A 20,361-nucleotide genomic window follows, 5' to 3' on the forward strand; every position below is an offset into this window, starting at 1 on the left:
AAATACAATCAACCACAAATGGCAAACCGAAAGCCATCACTGTGACCAGAAGCTGTTTTGGCTGGAAGTGGGGGGAGGAAAGGCCCACCGATGGCCAGAGAGACACTTGCAGAAGGCCAAGCTGGACCACAGTAAAGCTTTCTAGCCTTCCACATGCACGTTCAAGACAAAACCCTATCAGAAGGAACCATCAGTCCATCTCAAACACGCCTTTTAACATGATCAACATAATAGTAATTAATTAGCATTTGTAAACTGAATATGGCTCTTACATTAACAGATTCCATATAAGCAGAACCAGGTTTGGGTTAGTGCAGAAGAAAAGAATTTCTATTAATCTGATTAGGGCTTTAAAAAAATAAAAATCCATCTTTGGGACTTCCCTGGCAGTACGGTGGTTAAGATGCCACGCTTCCAATGCAGGCGGTGTATGTTCAAACCCTGGTCAGGGAACTAAGATCCTACATGTCTTTCAGACAAAGGAAAAAAAAAATCCATTTTCATGAAAAAAAAAAAAAGAGAGAGAGAGAGAAAAATCAGGTAACATATACTTCTTTTAAGTCTCTAAAGTTTATTTAATTACATACATATTTAATACGAGTTTTAATAGATCAAAACTTCTGATTCCATGATTTTGGTTATAATTTATACGATGGTTATTCATACTCATTCAAACTGTCTATAGTCAAAAGCTTTTCATACGAATAACTGTGGTATCTATTTAATGCCTTTATTGGTTTTCATAATGAGTTGGGAACAGGGGCGGGAATTTATCAAGTGGCTGGACACTCTGTGCCCAGCTCCAGGCTGGACACTGGCCCAGGGTCTCTCGTTTCATTTACTCCTCACGGTATCTTTAAATACCCAAATTACCAGACGTGTACGGACAGCTACCATTTCATCTTCAGGGAAGCCTGGTCCATCTAGCTGGCTTATGATGTGAGGGTTTTTTTTACTGGTGCTAGATAGGAAAGAACAGGATTCCCTGGTGGCTCAGGTGGTAGATACCTGCAGTACAGGAGACCTGGGTTCGACCCCTGGGTCAGGAAGGAAATTACAACCCACTCCAGTATTCTTTTCTGGAAAACCCCGAGTACGGAGGAACCTAGTGGGCTACAGCCCAGAGGGTCGCAAAGAGTCAAGACACGACTGAGCGACTTCATTTTCACTTTCACTTTCAGATAGATAGGAGGACGATTAAAGGAGAAGACATTAAAAGAAGGAGCATAACTGTCAAACACACACCTCACAAGGCTCTGGAGAAAAGGGAAGGAAGCAGTTTTCCCATTCTCAGCATGCTGGAAGACCCAAAGATGGCTAAGAATGTCTGTGACTGAGTTCTGCACTGTGGCTTGCAGGATCCTCCTGTTTCAAGGAGGGAGGCCAGGCCCGGAAGAGATCAAAGCACGCTGCCCATTTTGAACTGTCTTGATACATCTAAGACTGTCTTTCGTAAGCTCTGCTGTTTTTGGAAATGTACTATATGGGGCAGGCCTTCCCTGGTGGCTCCGACAGTAAAGAATCTGCCTCTAATGCGGGAGACCCAGGTATGGTCCCTGGGTCAGGAAGGTCCCCTGGAGAAGGGAATGGCAACCCACTCCAGCGTTCTTGCCTGGAGAATTATATAGACAGAGGAGCCTGGAGGGCTACAGTCCATGGTGTCGCTAAGAGTCGGGCAATACTGAACAATTCACGCATACACTATATGGGCAACTCCCTCTCTGATGGCAGCACGCAACACAGCCCAACCCAGACCTTGGTTTCCCCTAGTCCTTTTTGTTGAGAGGCATCTTTCCCCAAACCGTGCCTCTCAACTTGGGCTGGGGTATCTATCAAACCCCAAGCTGCTGGCCACACCCAGAATTTCTGGGTCAGTAGGTCTAGGGTATAAATCCAAAATTTGCATTTCTAACAGGCTGAATGCTGCTACTGATCTAGAACCACAGATTTAAGAAACAACATTGTAAAACAAAACAAAACAGGACAGGATCCATCTAACACAGGAACAGGTGCTCTGGGACAACCCAGAGGGATGGGGTGGGGAGAGTGGTGGAAGAAGGGGTGTCAGGCTGGGGGTGGGGGCACACGTGTGCACCTGTGGTTGCATACATTACGTTGATGTATGGCAAAAACCACCACAATACTGTAAAGTAATTATCCTCCAATTAAAAAAAGAAAAAAGACAGAACAGTAGGAGGTTGGGAGGAGGTGGCTATTTTGCCAAAATGTGGCAAATTTTTCATCAATCGTAATCCAAGTCACATGAAGGCAGGGGATTTTTGTGCCTACATAGCTGCATCTCGGAACTTAGAACAGGGGCTGACATATATACTCGGTGCCCCAAACATACCTGCTAAGTAAGTCAAATGGATCAGTTTGCCCCGTGGTGGGAGATGGAGGTTCAAGGAAAGTGCTTGTGGAAACACCAGTAAGGAAGGGAATGGTTTTTAATAGCTGAACTGCCCTGAGAGGGAAGCTCAGCTTGACAGCAATGATTGCAACAACAGCAATAACGACACGCATGATGACAACATACAGGTCGGAGTGCACATGGCCAGCGCTGAAACCAGCACTTAACACACAGGAGGGCATTCAATTTGTACAATTACCTAAGAGACGGGAACCCTGATTCTCTTCATTTAACAGGTGAGGAAACAGGTTGGAAAGTAAGTGATATGACCAAGTCCTAAACCCTGTTTTTTCAGAAAGTCTTTTCTTAATTACCCAGTTGAGTCAATGATAAATGCAAAACTTCTTTGGCCTTCTTGGAACTGCAGACTTTGATCCCTTCTTCTCCAGCTTAGGGAGGGGCTTCGAGTGGCCCATTCCTAGAGCGCCTACCTGGTCGTAAAACAGGCAGGGCTTTGCTGGCTATAGAGCCTGTTTCCTCTGTATCATCTGAGTGGTGGACAGTGATCCCAGTGCTGGGGCTCCATGTGGAGCATGCCCAAGTTAAAGAGCTAGTTCAGTGGTTCATCAACAGGCCCGGGAGGGGGCCAAGGAGAAGTGCGGGCCAGTTTTGCCCTCAGGGGACACTGGACAATGTCCAGAGATATTTTGCTTCTCGTAACTGGAAGGTGCTACAGGCATCTAGCGGGCAGAGGCCAGTGATGCTGCTTAACACCCCACGGTGCACGGGACCGCCTGCCCACCACGAGGAGGAGTCTGGCCAAAGTGTCAACAGTACCAAAATGCTGCTCCAGTTTTGAACCTCCAAAATCCTTATCCGTTCTCGCCCTCAGGTTGGATGCCTAAGAAACTTCATCCATACTCTTAGGTCCCTCATCATCTTTTATCGCATCTTAGTTACTGAAAAACTTGTTTCATCTCCCCTAGATCAAACTGCCAACATCTGCTGGATCATCGAAAAAGCAAGAGAGTTCCAGAAAAACATCTATGTCTGCTTTATTGACTATGCCAAAGCCTTTGACTGTGTGGATCACAATAAACTGTGGAAAATTCTGAAAGAGATGGGAATACCAGACCACCTGACCTGCCTCTTGAGAAACCTGTATGCAGTTCAGGAAGCAACCGTTAGAACTGAACATGGAACAACAGACTGGTTCCAAATAGGAAAAGGAGTACGTCAAGGCTGTATATTGTCACCCTGCTTATTTAACTTATATGCAGAGTTATATGCATATAATTTATATGGAGCCCATCATGAGAAATGCTGGGCTGGAGGAAGCACAAGCTGGAATCAAGATTGCCAGGAGAAATATCAATAACCTCAGATATGCAGATGACATGACCCTTATGGCAGAAAGTGAAGAAGAACTATAGAGCCTCTTGATGAAAGTGAAAAGAGGAGAGTGAAAAAATTGGCTTAAAGCTCATCATTCAGAAAACTAAGACCATGGCATCCGGTCCCATCACTTCATGGCAAATAGATGGGGAAACAGTGGCTGACTTTATTTTTCTGGGCTCCAAAATCACTGCAGATGGTGACTGCAGCCATGAAATTAAAAGATGCCTGCTCCTTGGAAGGAAAGTTATGACCAACCTAGATAGCATATTCAAAAGCAGAAACATTACTTTGTCAACAAAGCTCCTTCTAGTCAAGGCTATGGTTTTTCCAGTGGTCACGTATGGATGTGAGAGTTGGACTATAAAGAAAGCTGAGAGCCTAAGAATTGACGCTTTTGAACTGTGGTGTTGGAGAAGACTCCTGAGGGTCCCTTGGACTGTAGGGAGATCCAACCAGTCCATCCTAAAGGAGACTGGTCTTGGGTGTTCATTGGTAGGACTGATTTTGAAGCTGAAACTCCAATACTTTGGCCACCTGATGCAGAGTTGACTAATCTGAAAAGACCCTGATGCTGGCAAAGATTGAGGACAGGAGGAGAAGGGGATGACAGATGGTTGGAGGACGTCACCGACTCAATGGACATGGGTTTGGGTGGACTCCGGGAGTTGGTGATGGACAGGGAGGCCTGGCGTGCTGCGGTTCATGGGGTTGCAAAGAGTCGGACACGACTGAACTGAACTGATCTCCTGATGAACTTGAATGCAAGAGTATCTTAGTCACTGGAGCACCCAGAATACTGGGAACCCAGTCAGCTCAGTGCTCAGTATCTGTCCTGTAGTTTGTTTTCCCTCCAATGGTTAAAAACAGAGAATTCAGATGTAATCAATTCTCAAGAGCTCTTACCATGGAAGAGGGAAGGTCGGGTGTATACACTAAGCTAGGAATGCACAGTACACTTCCTATAAACACAGCTCATTGAATCCTTTCAATTACTGAAAGAGACAGGAGCACTATTTTTGGTAGTTACAGCTCATAGATGGAATTTGTGAAGGATCACAGGCTGGTAAGTGACAGGGCCCATTTCTGGAGCCAGATCGCCAAGCCCTCTGCTCCCCAATGCTGTGGGTAGCCAGAGTTGAAAACCTCCCTCCTAAAGACCAGTCCCAGGATTAGAGTGTCTGAGATGCTGGCAAGGAAAACAGGAATAGAAAAGATTGAAAACTTTACCACATTATTAGTGGAATCATCACAAGTTTGGGTATCCACCACACCAACAAAAATCGGTCAATTCCAGGGTTATTGCAAATAGGCTTAAACACAAGTTACATATTTAAAAATCAATAACAAAGAATTTACACTTTCATTTTTAAATTTTAATATGCTAGGGCTTAAGAAAATAAATCCAAGATTTTTTTTTTTTTTAACCTGTAAAATCAGAGAGCCTAGGAAATCATGGTCAAAAAAGCCATCTTAGTTCAAGACATAATTATGTGACCTTTCTCTATGCACAGCTCTCTCCAGCTGGCTCCTCTTTGCTTTGAGAGGCTGTAAACTGTGGGCTTTCTCAAAGCAGCCAGGAGCCAGGCCCAGACCTGGGAAGGCACGTCATAAATAACAACTGATGGCTCATCTCTGGGAGCCCTGACAGTATTGATCCTCCCCCCGCCCAAATCAACCTGATGAATCTGTCTCGTTTTCATATTATAAAGGGAGAAGTGAAAATGAAAGGTTTTTGTGGCACTTTTTTTTTTTTTTTAAAGCTAGGGAGATCAGTTCTTGGTTGGCTGTTGTTCATCAAGCCTTCCCCTCTAACCTCTGTGCCAAAGCCATATTTCTAGTGCTGGGTCCCAGCCTCTTAGAAAGCTGGGTGGCCCCTGGCATCCCTCACAGCCAACACATTCCAAGCTCATCATTCCCTCCACGTGGTACAAACCCTCATGGAGGAAAAACTGAGTCCATTCTTTCAGCCCCATAATCTAACTACGTGGGGAGCCAAGGCCATATACTTCTTCTCTCTTCCATCTGGCCTTTCACACCATCCCATCGCTGTCCTGCTTCTAGATTCATCGACACTGTAGCACCCATGTTCTAAATGGTATGCCCCACTTCTCTTTCCAGGGGGAGGTCTGGCTTTTTGCCCACGTGGTAACCTGTTCCAGGCAGGCCCAGACCCAACAGAATGGAAAGCCTTCCTACTATCAGGCAAAGCAAATCCCTCAAGGGCAGGCTGTCCAGGAAATTGCCATGGTTCCCAGTGGTGCTGTGCCAGGCAGCAGTGCTCCCTTGGACCCCTCTAAGATTCTCAGCCTTTCAGGAAGTCCTTGTTTTACCTCCTTTGGGTTTGGGGTCACATTTCTTTGGATGGTTTGCCTTTGGCAATGAGCTAGAAATCCAGAAGTTGGGAAAAGGGTAGGTATGGGATACCGGTACACCTGGCCCTGGTTTCTGGGGTCTGTGAGGAAGGGCTTGGGATGAATGGAATGCGCTCTGATTCTGCAGGCAGCTTCTGATTCTGCAGGTCATTCCAGCTGCAAGAACCTTTGCTTGTGCTCAACCACCTGCAACAGTGTTTCCCAAATGTTCCAGAAGGCCAGCGCACTTCTCTGACTGAGGGTAAAGAAAGTGCCTGGGAACCTGCATCTGGAACACACGCTGCAGGCAATTCTTATTCTCGAGCAGCTTGGAAAAAAACACTGGATCCCTTCTTTTTGACAGGTATCTGGGGTCCGTACTATAGAATTTATACCATAACAGAGACCATACAGGATAAAGACCAGGAACAAGCAGAGACCTTGGAGCCAGGCTCCTTGGGTTCAATTTCACCTGCCTCACTCCTCAGTGGAGCCCAGAGCTAGCCACTTAACCCCTCACTGTCTGCTCCTTTCTGTGAAGAATAAGCATGATAATGACACCCACTCCACAGGTTATATGGATAATGTGCTAATGCGCGTAGAGCACTTAGTTTAGGGCCCTCCACGCGTGGGCACTTGATAAACATTAGCTATTATTATCCCATAGACCAGAGACTGCTGAGAGGCAGCGCTAAAGCCAGATCTGGCCTAGAGACCTATTTTGTTTGGCTTGCACATTTTCCTTTTTAATTGAGCCAACATTTAAAAACTGGTAGATTCCTGGCCATTTTAAGACACTTGAAGACCTGGCAACAAACGCGGCCTGTTTTCCCCTCTGGCAACCATCACCTGGGGCGGGGTCCCTTGGCACTCTTCAGAAAGGGCATTTCTTCTCTGTTCAAGACCAACCCCCATGCCACTTATTCTCACCTTCCCATTCCCCCCTGGTGGCTCAGACAGTAAAGAATCTGCCTGCAATGCAGGAGCCCTGAGTTTGATCCCTGGGTCGGGAAGATCCCCTGAAGAAGTGAATAGCTACCCACTCCAGTATTCTTGCCTGGAGAATCCCATGGACAGTGGAGCCCAGTGGGCTATGGTCTGTGGGGTCGCAAAGAGTCAGACACTACTGAGGGATTAACACGTTCACTTTCCCATACCCCTGGCCCTTGCAGGAAAGTAATCTCTATTCACTTTCCCATACCCCTGGCCCTTGCAGGAAGGTAATCTCTATTCTAGACCAGTCATCTCAATGTATCCAGTGCTAGTTCTGAATATTTCCATTATGGATGCCAGTCTAGCTGGTCTCCTTATGCCTACTTCCCACCTCCCTATTTGGCTTCAAGATGTCTCCCCAGCCATGATCAGCTTCCCCAGCCCTCCCTGTCTACCTAGTCCAGAGGTTCCAACTGAATGCACATTAAAAAGACCTGGGACACATTCAAAATCTCATGTCTAGATGGGGGTATTTCTCCAAAGTGCTCAGGTGATCCAGAAGTACAGCCGCACGTGCTCTAAGGTTGGTGACTACGGGAGCCATGGCCTCCTCATTCTGCCGGCCCGGCGGGCACGTCCTGTCGACACTGTACAGCCGAGGACGAGATGAGTCGTGTTTTCCTCCCGACTCCTGTTTAGTCTTGCCTGCGACTCAGCTTGTGTTTAAAGCCTGGCTCCCCAAACAGACTGTAAACGCAAAGAGTGGGTGGATCACACACCTCATACTTCTTTTGCGTCCTCAACAGGAAGACTGGGGTGCCAAGCACACCATGGCTGCCTGATGAAAAGGCCCTCTTCTCAAGTAATTGAGCATCCACGATGAAGAAGCCATGGCAAGGGCAACATGAAGACAAACCACAGGCTGGTTTTCTTGAAGCTTGTGGGTTTGGAGGAAGAGCGAGTCAAGGGCACCGCTGATGGGGATGGAAGGTGAACTAAAATGTGCTATAGGAAGGAAGGAAGCAGGAACTCAAGGAAGGGGAGGGGACCCGAGGCCCCGGACATCAGGGGAGGCCCTGTGCAGGATGTGTCCTTGATAGGCCACCAGGAAGGACCGAGAGGAGCGAGCAAATAAATGCCTTAGAGAGAAAGCTCCTGGTGAGCTGCAGTCCACGGGGGTCACAGAGTTGGACATGAATAAGCGACTGAACAACAAAGAAGGAGGGCAGCAGCACCTTAAACGCTGCGCCCGCCAACATCCCAGCTGGGAAGAAGAACGGGAAGGGCGAGATTTCCCAGGACCTCAAATGGTAGGGAGGAGGTTGTAATTAATTTGATAAGTCACTCGAGAATCCTTCTATAAACGCCAGGCAGAGGGAGAGGTGAGGGGTAAGTGGGAGGAACAGGCAAACACACTGAACCACCGGGCACTGCCAGCCCGAGATGAGAAAGGGAGAGAGGGGCCCAGAGGCAGAGCCCCTCCCCCACACCGACGTGGGGACCTCCCCAACCTTCCAGGGCCCAGAGACCTCGGACATCCTGATCTCCACCATTCTGTCTCAAGCCCTCATTTACTGTACAGAAGTGACATCACGTTAATACTTGCAACTTTTGTAGCACAGATCATCACAGAAATAAAAAATTCTAGTCATGAAACTATCACTACTGAGAGGGCTATTATAATAGAGAGTATATTTTTCTGCTCTTTCTCCCAAGTCCATGCACAATTTATAAAGACATACAAAAATCCTGAAGAATATGTTTAGGAGAACCCGCCTCGCAGTTCACTGTTCCTCCCCATCACCGTCATTTTTAGAGGCATCACTGGGTTTGGATGAACGCTGGGGCTGGTTCTGAAAATAAACTACTGGAGGAAGGGCCTGAGAGACAGCCCTAAACAGAAAGAGCAATTCCATCAGGAATCCACCGAATCCTTCCCATGGGCCAGGCACTGGTCTAGACACCTTACAACATGAACTCATTTAATCTTCCCGATCCCATGAGGTAGGTACAGTGATGCACCCATTTTACAGGGGAGGAAATGAAGATGCAGAGGTTAAGCGGATTTGCCCAGTGACACAGTTGTTGAGAGAATAAGAACCCAGACACTGGCTTCACGCTCAATCGTCTGAATCGTCTACTTGGCTGCCGTTTACTTTGCCCTTTAGGTGGAGGGCATGGGTTTGGTACACAGAAGCTTTCACCTCTCCTAAGGGCCGCCAAACCCAGAAAGGCTCAGAAGGGATGGGGCCACAGGGCGGCTGCTTGGGTTCTATTTCTGGAGCCTTAAAGCATCAGACACAGAAAAAGGGCCAGGGAGGGGTGAAGTCTACAGGCTCCGAGTAGACCTCCCGTGACCCCAAGTGTCCAGAGCTGCAACATTCAGGATCATCTCCAGAGCTCAGAGAAGCCCTTCTCAGCAGTCAGGCTGGAGGAGCCAACAGGATCTCCTGGGTAGCCAGGCATGAGCTGGCTGGGAGCACCAAGGGTGGTTAGCTCCCCCACTTCCTGAGATGGACTCCATCCTCCATAGAGTCCTCCAGGGGAAATCCGCTTCACTGTTGACCACAGGTCTCACCAACAGCTGCCCTGATCGAGACTGTACCTGCAGGCGACACCTTTCCGGTCTGTGAATTATAGACCAGCTATATATCCCCGCCCCCTAACTAGTCAGTGGACTACCGCCACACTGGATTATGTTTCACTTTTGGGCTTCAGGGCTTGAAGTGATTCTATTTTTAAGCTTTCTCAATTTCAGGAGTAAAAGAAGACGTTTTAAGGAAATTAGTTCTGGCTTTTAGGGGATGAGGACTTCCTCTGAAAGAGTTAAAATGACCGGCCATTCTGTTTAGCCAGCAATCTTCAAAGACAGCAGGGCACCTGGTCTAAGGTCACTAGGCAAGGGCCCCTGACCTCTAAAAAGCACAGCAGTCACCCAGGATGTGGATGGCCCAGACAGACCTCCAACACCAGAGCTACGGTGTACCCCTCTCCCAAAGACGATGGCAAAAATCCTTCCAGGTTCTATTCTCAGTGAAGTGTGTGTTTCACTTTCTGAGCACCGGAAGTGTCATATCCACATAAGTCTGCAAATAACACATAAAGCTTTAAACATGCTACTCTCACGTTTCTATGAGTCAGTCATTCCTTCTTTTTTTTTTAACTCCCTCTCACTGAACATCTAAAGGAGCTTTGCTTATTTTGTATCTTTGAGAATGAGCTGTTACTCTAAAGCCAACTGTTCAAAGGACACTTTTGTATGTGTCTATTTTCAAAAAGTGTAACCATTCCTGAAGGCAATCTAAAATATATTCTACTCATCCCAATTTTCCCATACAGGGCACCTGGGACACAGTTAACTTTCTCTTGGCGAATGAGGCTTCTAAGAATTCAAGTCTCCGGTTTCAGTTCTGGCTTTGTCGCTAGTTAGCTTGTGACCTTGGGTAAGTAACTCAACTGCACTGGGTCTTAATTTCCTCACCTGTGAAATGAAGGGCATTGGGTCACATGATGATTCTTGCTTTTACAGCTCTCACATGTTATGATTCAAAGACCATCAAGAATATCAATTATTGCCTGTGCTAATTGTAAGAATTGTTATAAGAATGTTGCCGGGACACTAGAAATGGCCCCAGACAGTTGGGCTAAAGTAACAGAAAGCAGACCGAAGTCAATTACTTTTATTCTTCCCACCTCCTCCGAAGTCCTCTCTATTCCATCAGCTGTCTGTTCTCACTATCAACCTCCGCTGATGTAAACCTAAGCAGTGGTCTGTTTCACCCAGGTTCTCCAGCAAAGCAAGGTACACAGGCTTTGTGATTATAATCTGGTGACTAGGGGGTTTACCTCTTTGATCCGGGAGCTTGGGCACCCCTACTGTAGATGACCGTAGCTGCCACAGCAACAAGCCTGATCTGCAGTTAAGGTTGGAGGCTACCTGAGAATACATCCTTGAAACCCACACATTCTTTGCGTTCTAAAAATGCATTGCTTTGGGGGAAGAGTGTTTGAAGCAAAAGCGAAAACAGAAAACAAACCAATTCTCTTTCTACTGATGCAGAAGCTGTGTGTATGATCCCTCTATATTACCCCACCATCACCTCTGTGGATTTCTTGACCCCATCCCAGTTGCTGCTTTTTTGTCTCTTCTGCTGTACAACTTGTCCTTGTGTAAGATACATTTTCCAAGTCACTCTTGGAAGCCAAAGAAGGGGTCAGGGTAGGAGGAAGAAGATACCACTGGTGGTTTCCTATACTCACTGCTTTCCCAGTTAGCTGGTCTTCTTAGTCCCCTGAAAAATTATTAGTAAAAAAAAAAAAAAAGCTTCTTAGCCATTGTAAATACAGTACTCGAAACACTACTTTTAAGCTGCTAACAAGCATGAAAAATATGCATTAAACCACATGCTTAGTACCTCAAAGAATTCAGGGAAGTTCCTCTATTTAAAAACTAAAATGAAACAGAGCATCTGATAAGAATTGCAATCTACCTTCTTTGCCATGCACTATTTGCGATGGTTTCACGTGCATCTAGGAGTGACATGATTTAGTGAGCACAGGCAGTGGTTGATTTTTCACTCATCCTAGTTTAAAATGTTAGTAGAAAGCAGATGGTTAAAAAAGAATTGGGAGTTGGTCAGCCGAGGAAAGTGGATGAAAACTGGACATACAAATGGAATATATGAAACTCATGTCAAATTAGAAGAGCAGCCAGAAAATCAACTATGAATATTTGAAGCCTTGCCAAATGGGTCCAGGTCCTTTGGAAAGAGGCTAAAGGTACGGATGGTATATCGTTGGGAGTGGCAATAAGACAACTATGCATTATACCTGTAAGAAATGAGAATAAAAGCCACTTTTCTCTACAACCTTTCAACCTCCAGGTGCTGTTATTTATTCATGTCTAAGATTAGAGTATTATTTTCTGTTTTCAAGTTAGCTTTTGCACAACACAACATTAATCTCAGAATCTACTCTTCCAAGTATTACACAAGGTGATGATTTATAGAAAAAGAGAAAAAAAAAATCCTTTCCTGTTTGCAAGCTTGGGTTCCTTAGCTCACAGAGCCACATTTAAGAGTGCTTTGTTTCAGAGGATGATTAGAGTGGCACCATGGGTACTGATTATAGTAGAGCTATTTGTACTGCCCGAGTCTGGGCACTGCATTATATTAAAACTTCCATTTTGGGGTATGTAGTGACTAAAAATTCTCTCCTAGCTTAAACTTGGCACTAACCATCTATCTCAGCAGAAGCAAGATTATTGAGTACAGAACCACAGGAACCCAGCATTTTTCTTCTTTTATACTCATACAGGAAAAGAAAAGAAAAAAAGACTCAGCTGTAGCACCTATGGTTTCTCCATTCTTACACGGAAATTTCAAGCATTGTGGGTTCCTTCCCAAAGTCTAATCAGCGGGCTGCTGTGACTGGATCAAATTAAATCAGATGTGACAGGTCATTGTCTCTTGCATTATTAGATCCCAAACTTTCTAGAAGTGGGATGAAATCATTCAGCTGCTTTTTAGCAGAGACAGAAAATAATGAAGCCCCTTCTGTTCTAGAAAACAGTGCTTGTTGACTGTGGTTTCCCTAGATCCCTTCTGTGCCCAACAGCTCATCATCTGAAACTGCATTTACCTGGTGCATGTCTCTGCCATGGCAATGATGAAGAGCCCAGTTCTACAAAAGCTACAGAGCTGCACCCAAGGATGGTAGGTCCCTGGGATCAAGGGAAGAGCAAGGCCAGAAAGTGAGGGTGAGTTGATCTAGATTTGTCTCAACTCAAGCCACAGGCTCATGCTGGGGTAGCACATCACTGCCATCTCTAACATGGGCCTGTCCTAGTGATGTATCCCTATTGTATCCATTCTTGAAGATCGCCGAGACATATGGATTTAAAAACTCAAGTAGGTATAAATAGTTATGCATCACTTTAGAAAGAGTTTTAGCCATTTTACTCATACATGTCAACAAAGGGGCAGTGTACACATGTTCTTGTATTATTTCTCTAAGTTAAAAAAAAATAACATTTCTGGATATCCATTTTCTTAGGCATCTACTATTTGCCTGGTTCAGTGTTTTACTTGCATTGTCATATTTAACCCTAAAAAATACTTTCATGTTCATATTTCTTATTGCCCCCTTTTTACAGTGCTGTTGGTAAGAGAGATTGTTATTTGCCTAAGATCTGATGACTTGTAAATGACACAGGCAATTGCAGCTAGTAAGGCAGTACTAAATGTGCATACATATATCTATAAATAATATATATACAAATAATAGATACACACATATATATGGATTTTTTCCACATTAAAAAACAAGTGAAGAGTATGCTCTTAAATTCCAAAGACAGAGCATGGAAATCAGAACCAGGTAGGTCTGCAACTCTGGCAACCTCAACAGGATTTCTCAACCTGTTTTGGATGCAAAGTGTTTAAATGATCTCTTTGCTCAGCCAATCACTTAGCGTTCCCCGTGCTGTCTCTCCTGCTTAGGGAAAGAATATCAACAAAAGTTCAAGACTTAAATAGAGGGCTAATACAATTTTGATAAGAAAAAAAAAAAAAAGAAACCAAACTTTATACACAGTTTTCATGTCTTTAGAATAATCATCTCACAAAAAGGAGGATAAAGTTTTGAAATAGTTTGGAAGGTGGTGAGGGTAATTTTCAAAACTTAAATACAATGAACTACAGAGAAGTTTGGCTACACAGTTTCAAAGACTCGGCCCAAGTGGGCTAAAATTCAAAAGTTAAAAAAAACACCGGTGGTCTTGCAATTTCCCATGATCAAAACTACCCTCCCATAAATCTGAATCCAATCCCAGAAGTATGTCAATAGCTGGTTGTTTCAGATTAGGTTTATGATATAGGGGCAGAACTGAGTAGGGGGAATATATGTTTGAAATACATCCAAGCGTGTTTAGGTAAAGTCAGTAATAGTGTTTAATGTTAGTAAGAGTGGCATATTTCTGTGACTGAGAATCCGGCACAGTGGATACTGTATGTGTGAGCAGGTCCTATACTCTTTTCCCCCCTGCTGGCAGACCCTAGTCACTAAACGCGATGAGAGCTCCTTTGACTGAGAAGGTATCACACATCCCTAGCAAGTATCTCCGGGGCTGAAAGCACTAAAGACCCAACTCGAGGAGAAATTGAGAAAAGTCAGGAAATAATATATTTCATTCTTCCTAGACCCATCTCTTGCCCCCGAAGTGCTGCCTGGGTGCTGCCGCTCTTAAAGATCTCTGCAGAATCTTGAGTCTTCCCAAATTTCAGCCCATTCGGAGCCGAGACAAGGTGAGGTCAACGACGGGTACGACCAACCCACCATTTATCTAAACTGGGTCTGGTTCGTTTCTAGCCTCGTGGGGGCCAAGCCTCACCACGAGGGAGAAGACTGGAGGCATGGAGGAAGGGAATGCAGGAGAGAAAAGGAGAAAGGGGGAAGACCTCCCGGCCACACTTCTTTCTAGTATCAACAAAAAAAGAAGCCGCATACTGACCTAAATCATCTCTCAAAGGCGCTTTATAAATTACAGGGACAAAGGGAGGGGGTGGCGGGTGGCCTGGGAATCCTACAGACACCCTACCCTCTGACCCGCCCCCCTCCCCCTCCAGCACAAGGGAAGGAAGACAGAAAACAGAGCTCAACTCGGCCATCGGCGAGAAGCCCCCCTCCGATCGCCCATCCCTCGGCCCCCCTAGGAAAAAATCCACGTAAACGCCATACCCACCCCCTGGGGCGGACACTCCTGCCCCCTGGGTTCCTAGAACCGGAGGCCGGGGCATTTACTTAGTTACATTTTTCTTGCTTACTCATTTCCCTCGAGCACCCAACCCCCCGTTCCCACTCCAAAACCCCGCTCAACCGCCTACCCTCACGGCTCCAGCCCCCCAACAGAACCCTGTGCCCCCGCGGCGGCGGCGGCCCCCCGAGCCGTCCCGGTCACTAACCTGCTGCTGTAAGGGCATTTCCGAAACCAGCCTGGCTCCGGGGGGGAGGTGGGGGGTGCCGGCTGGAGAGGGGGCCCGGAGGGCCGAGCGGACCGGCGGCGCCGGGCGAGGGCGGGCGCCCGTGGAGGGGGGGGGTGCCGGGGAGAGGAGAGGGAGGGTGGCCGCGCCGGGGGCGGGTGCGAGGGCGCCGGGACGGTCCCAGGCCAGGGAGCCGGCGAGCAGGAGGAAGTGGGTGCCCCCTCTCCCCCTCCAGCGCCCCCTCCCGCCGCCGCCGCCGCCTCCTCCCCAGTCACAGGCGCGTCCTCCGCGCACGTGTGCGAAACGTCACCGGCGGGTCCCGGGGAGAGGGACAGACCCAGGCGGCGGGACGGGAACACGGCTGCCCCCGCCCTCCGTCGCCGGGGGGCGGAGAGGGGGACAGGGCGGGGGGAAGGAAGGGGCAAGGGGAGAGGCGGGTCAAGGGCAGGCCCGGGGCCCGGCGAGGAAGGCCCGGGCGCTCGGGCCACGCGGGCGCCGCCGCGGCCACCGCCGGGATGCGCCCAGGCCGGGGCCGCCAGCCCGCGAGCCCCTCACCCCCTAGACAGCCCACGCCAGCGCCCGCACCCGGCTCCCTGCTCCACCGCCCGCCTCCACTCCCCCCAGCCCCTTTGTTGCCGGGAGTTAACAGATCCCCAAATGTGTCGAAGCGCAACCTGGCAGAGCCCCTGCACTCCGAGCACGCCTTAGGGACCCCCGGCTGCCAACGGGCCTCGGAGGCCGGAAGGGGGGGCCATCACCCCCAGGGCCCCCACCTCGGTTTCCACCCCCCGGCGTCTCCCACTCCCCAGTTCCCTACTCCCTCCTCCACCCCCTTCTCCATCCGGGGCGTGACCCCTTCCTACGCCCGAGAAAGAGGAAGCTTCGAGTTGGAGGGGAGGGGAGAGTGGGGGTAGGGAAAAGTGCAGGAAAAGAAGAGGGGGGGGCCGCGAAAAGTTTCGGAGTTTTTGATGTGGTTCGCGCCAAGGCGATCCCCGCCGCCCCGCGCTCGCGGCGGAGCCCCCCGACCCTCCGGGTGCTGGTGGGGGTCAACACACGAGTCTTTAACAATAAACCCTCGTTGGAGGGGCAGCCGCCGAGGCCCGAGACGCTCGGCCCCGCACTCCCCACCAAGGGCGGCCCGCAGCGCGCCCACCACCCCGCGCAATGCGAGCCCACCTCCCGCCCGGGCTGAGGACGGTGGGGACGGGAGGGCATTTACCGGAGGGCCGCCGCCGCCGCTGCCGCCGCGTCCCAGCGCTGGTGGCTGCTGCAGCAGCCCGGCTCTGCCGGAGGGTCCGTGCGGCGTGGTGTAGATGAGGCTGCCAGCGGTCTGCTCCACGCCGGGGGCACTGGGGAGGAGGGGGCCAGCGGCGACGGCGCCGCTTTGGAGGGAGGAGGAACAGGAGGTGGTGGAAGTGTTCGTGGTGAGGATCTGGATGTACGCGCTCGGGGCGGCGGCGGCGGCGGGGAAGCCGGGGCTGGCTAGCAGTGCCCTTTTGTCCATGGAGGCTGCAGCGGCCGCGGCGACGACAGCCGCCCCCTCCCCACCCCCGGCGGTCACCAGGTACTGCTCCAGGGCGGGCTGGATCCCCTTTCTCATCTCTCGCTCCTGCTCTTTTTATTGCTATGGTAATATTAACGTATTGTTTGCAATTTCTTTTATTATTTGCAGTCGGAGTTTCCAAGTCTCTCCTTCTCTCCTCCCCGCCCGGCGCTTCCGAGCCCCTTCTCTCTCTTTTCTTTTTATTTTTCCGCACCGCACGGGCCCCGGGGGCCAAAAATAATCGGGGCCCTGGAGAGAGGAGGGTCCCGGCCGCACGGATATCGGGCCCCGAGGGGGGATGGAGGCGTCGGGGGCGGCCGATGCAATGGATTGCGAGGCGGCGGCGGCTGCCCGAGTGCTGCGGCCGGCAGCTGAAAAATGGCTCCAGGAAGCTGCTGCTGACAATGAATGAAGGGATACGGTTTACGCGCCAAGGTCCTCCCGCGAAACTCAGATTTCCCGCCGGCTTTTCAAACCATATTTGCATGTCCCCGCCCCTCAACCCGCCGAGGACCGTTCCCACAGCCCATTGGGCCTCTGTCTCATTCCTTCCGTCCCAATCGTGGAGCAGGGCCGCGACTTGCCGGTTTCAATTGGCTGCCGCGCATCATGGTTGTCGGGGCGACAGGGCTCTTATTTGCATAGGCTTCCTTGATTGGCTGGGGCGGAGTGTGGGTTTTAGGCGGTGGGGGGTAAAGTCTGCCTTCTCTCCCACGGAAGACCACGCCTTGTACAGACTCCTCCCCCGTCCCCGCCCTCCAGCCGGGCGGGCGCTGCTGACCTGGGCAGGGACTCCGCGCCCCGCAGACTCAGTGTGGATTTAACCTAGAGCGCAAGTTTCGCTTTTGGAAATTGTCAAGGTGACCAAGGGGACACTTTTCGGGGACTCGCTTTCGTTTGACCAGTAACCGTAATAGGTGAACGACAGCGAGAGATTCTCCCAAGTGTGTGCCAAAGGCAAGTTGGACCTTGCAAATGACGCCTGGCAGGTGGAAACTAAGCCCTTTAAATCGTGGGTTTCCCCCTTCCTGAAATCCAACCAATGCGGCAAGAGCTGATCCCGAGGCCGAGGCTGACAGACAGAAGCATGTGGGCAGACAGAATCGTGGGGGCAGAAGGTTCGACTGACGTGGTTGCGGGCACCATTTAGTAACCATTCCAGATCATTTCTGGTAGTTTCATTATTAGCCTGATGGGATTTAAGTAAAAATTAACTCCAAATGTTTTGCCAAGTGAAATCTTATAACGAATTTTGAGTTCAGCAGACACCTCCAACGCCTCCTCACCCTCTGGCCCAGAAGCACCCAGGGCAGTTAATCTGGGCTAACCTAGGACTGATCGGCGGGTTTCTAATCCGCCGAACGGTAACCCGAAGAAGTACATGCTTCCCACGATGACGTCTTGCTCCAAACAAACGCTGCACGCCTGGCACCAGCACTTTACAATTTTGGTTTCCTAGCAAGTTCTCTGACAGGACGACCTAAACTTATTCCAAAATATTTTCAAAGAATTTTTTAAAGTAAACTAGATATTGCCACCAGAAAAATATTAAATTATTGTCAAACTGACTTTTGTGCTGCTGCAAGTATTCATGGATTTTAAAATTGAAGATTGCGCCTTTGAGACTAAGCAGGAAAAGGACCCTGAGCAGGTTAAGAGAAAAGGTGTACATAGGTCAGGTCATCATTTACAGTTCCAGTCAATGAAAATTGTACAAAATAACTGCTGATCTGGTTGGTGTTCACTGGGTGATGAGCATTGCAATACCTCCAGCCATTTTGCAAGACTATTATTATTAGTTTCCAAAATTCATATACTCAGTCCTATGAAAAGCCTGACAAGATATATCAGTCTTATTACCTGAAATAGGGTGAGCTCAAAGTATTGTTAAAATTTGCACCAGGCTCAGGAAAATTTTGGTTTTAGCATTCAGGATTCAAGGCCCAGTACCCAAACCTTTATTAACATGAATGATACATGTCATCAAACTGACAATATCTTTAGGACAGATTAGGTGGTATTCATAGGGCATCAATGCCTCATTGGGCTAGAGGCATAAGGTATTAGCAACTTCCTTGGTCTTGATCATCAATGTTACTTTCCACTGTGGGTCACTGTGGAAGAAACTAGTAACTACTTGGGTATCACCAGCTGTAGAATGTCACTGGGCTTTACCTATGGCTCCCCAGTGAAGAATCCTCCATTGTAGGAGACACAGGTTCTATCCCTGAGTCAAGAAGAACCCTTGGAGTAGGACATGGCAACCCACTCCAGTATTCTTGGCTGGGAAATTCCATGGGCAGAGGAGCCTGGCAAGGCTGCAGTCCATGGGATTGCAAGAATCGGACGCAACTGAACAGCAATAACAGAACATCACTGGCAGCATGAATTGGGTGGATATAGTGGGGGTTGTGGAAGGAGTGATGGTACAACAGACACTCTCATTATAGACCTGCATTTTAAGATGAGAGACAAGCCTAGGACTTGGGACTGTGCACAGGATCTCTGCCTCAACTCCTCACACTCCCCCTTACTGCTCATGGTAAGATGGATAGGACACAGTCACAGGTAGCAAGTGTTCACCACCTAGACCCACCCCTGTGGTTCTAGTTTAGAAAGATTTGAAATATTTACCGTTCTACCTTAGCCAAGTTACACTTTTTAATATAAGGTATTTACTGGAGAAAGACATGTTTTGACATGTTATGCTCAGTGAACCCCAGGATGGGATGGGAAAGGTTCAAAGAGAGAAGAGGAAGCGCTGGAAGTTAATTTGTGGAGAGGTAGAATGTTTTAGTAGAAAGAAAAGGGGATTTGGAGCCAGAGTGATCTGGGTTTAAATTCTACCTCTTCTACTTACTGGCTATCTAACTTTCATCTTTAAAAGCTTGTGTTCTTGTATGTTAAATGAGATCCCATGTTGTTAATACTGATATCACAAGATGATGATGAAAAGGAGCAATAATAATAGCACTTTAATTAATAGGTATTTATGATTCTGGGCTTCTCCAGTGGCTCAGCAGTAAAGAATCTGACTGCCTGTGCAGGACAGTGGGTTTCAATCCCTGGGTCAGGAAGATCTCTTGGAGAAGGAAATGGCAACCCACTCCAGTGTGCTTGCCTGGGAAATCCCACAGACCATGAGCCTGGCTACACTCCATGGGGTCACATAAGAAGATTTGGTCATAAATTGGTGACTAAACAACAACAAGTTATGAATCTACTTATTTGTGCAATTGTGCTGTAGCTCTTTTTGGTCCAGTTCTGACTCAAGCCTCTAATCTTCCCACTGCCACCGGATGTCCACTTGCCATGGCAGCTTAGCTTTGTTCCAGGGCAGGAGCACAGTCGAGTCCTGGTTGGGGGGATTATAGAATCCTGACTCAGAAGTTCAAGGTAACAAGGTCAACTTTGCAGCTCCTACTCCAACCCGCTCATCTGTCGGTGGCCAGCTTCTGACTGGTCCCTAAATCTGAGCCCCAAGATCTTCCCTCAAAGGTCAGACTGCTCTAGCACTGGAGCCAGACTGTTTCTGCCAATCACCCCCACGCTCTCCCTTGCTCTGACAGTGACCCAAGGCAACTAACTGTCCCAGAATTGGTCCCCGATTCTGTTTGAATGGTGTCAGTGCTCCCAAAACACATCTTCGTACAGATCTCTAGAACCTGTGATTGTGACCTTATTTGGAAGAAGGGTCTTTGCAGATATAATTAAGCTAAGAATCTTGAAACAAGATCATTCTGGATTATCTGAATGGGCCCTAAATCCAATGACAAGTATTCTTAGACACCCAGAAGAGAAACGTGT

The 20,361-nt window shown here is 48.4% G+C and overlaps 1 protein-coding gene across 4 annotated transcripts in view; it reads right to left on the minus strand.

The window, feature by feature from the left end:
• The window catches only part of E2F3 (E2F transcription factor 3), an 83,751-nt gene extending 66,787 nt beyond the window's left edge, over positions 1-16,964 (minus strand). The window contains exon 1 of one of the 4 annotated variants that reach the window (XM_069562795.1): positions 16,231-16,964. In XM_069562795.1, coding sequence (XP_069418896.1) covers positions 16,231-16,611 — 381 coding nt within the window. In that variant the 5' untranslated portion in view covers positions 16,612-16,964. Of the gene's footprint in view, positions 1-14,993; positions 15,296-16,230 lie in introns of those variants that run through there. The other 3 variants (XM_069562797.1, XM_069562799.1, XM_069562798.1) reach the window with 3 other exon arrangements.
• Positions 16,965-20,361: the final 3,397 nt, after the last annotated feature.

This window comes from Ovis canadensis, chromosome 20, assembly GCF_042477335.2.
Source record: "Ovis canadensis isolate MfBH-ARS-UI-01 breed Bighorn chromosome 20, ARS-UI_OviCan_v2, whole genome shotgun sequence".
NCBI classification, from domain to species: Eukaryota; Metazoa; Chordata; class Mammalia; order Artiodactyla; family Bovidae; genus Ovis; species Ovis canadensis.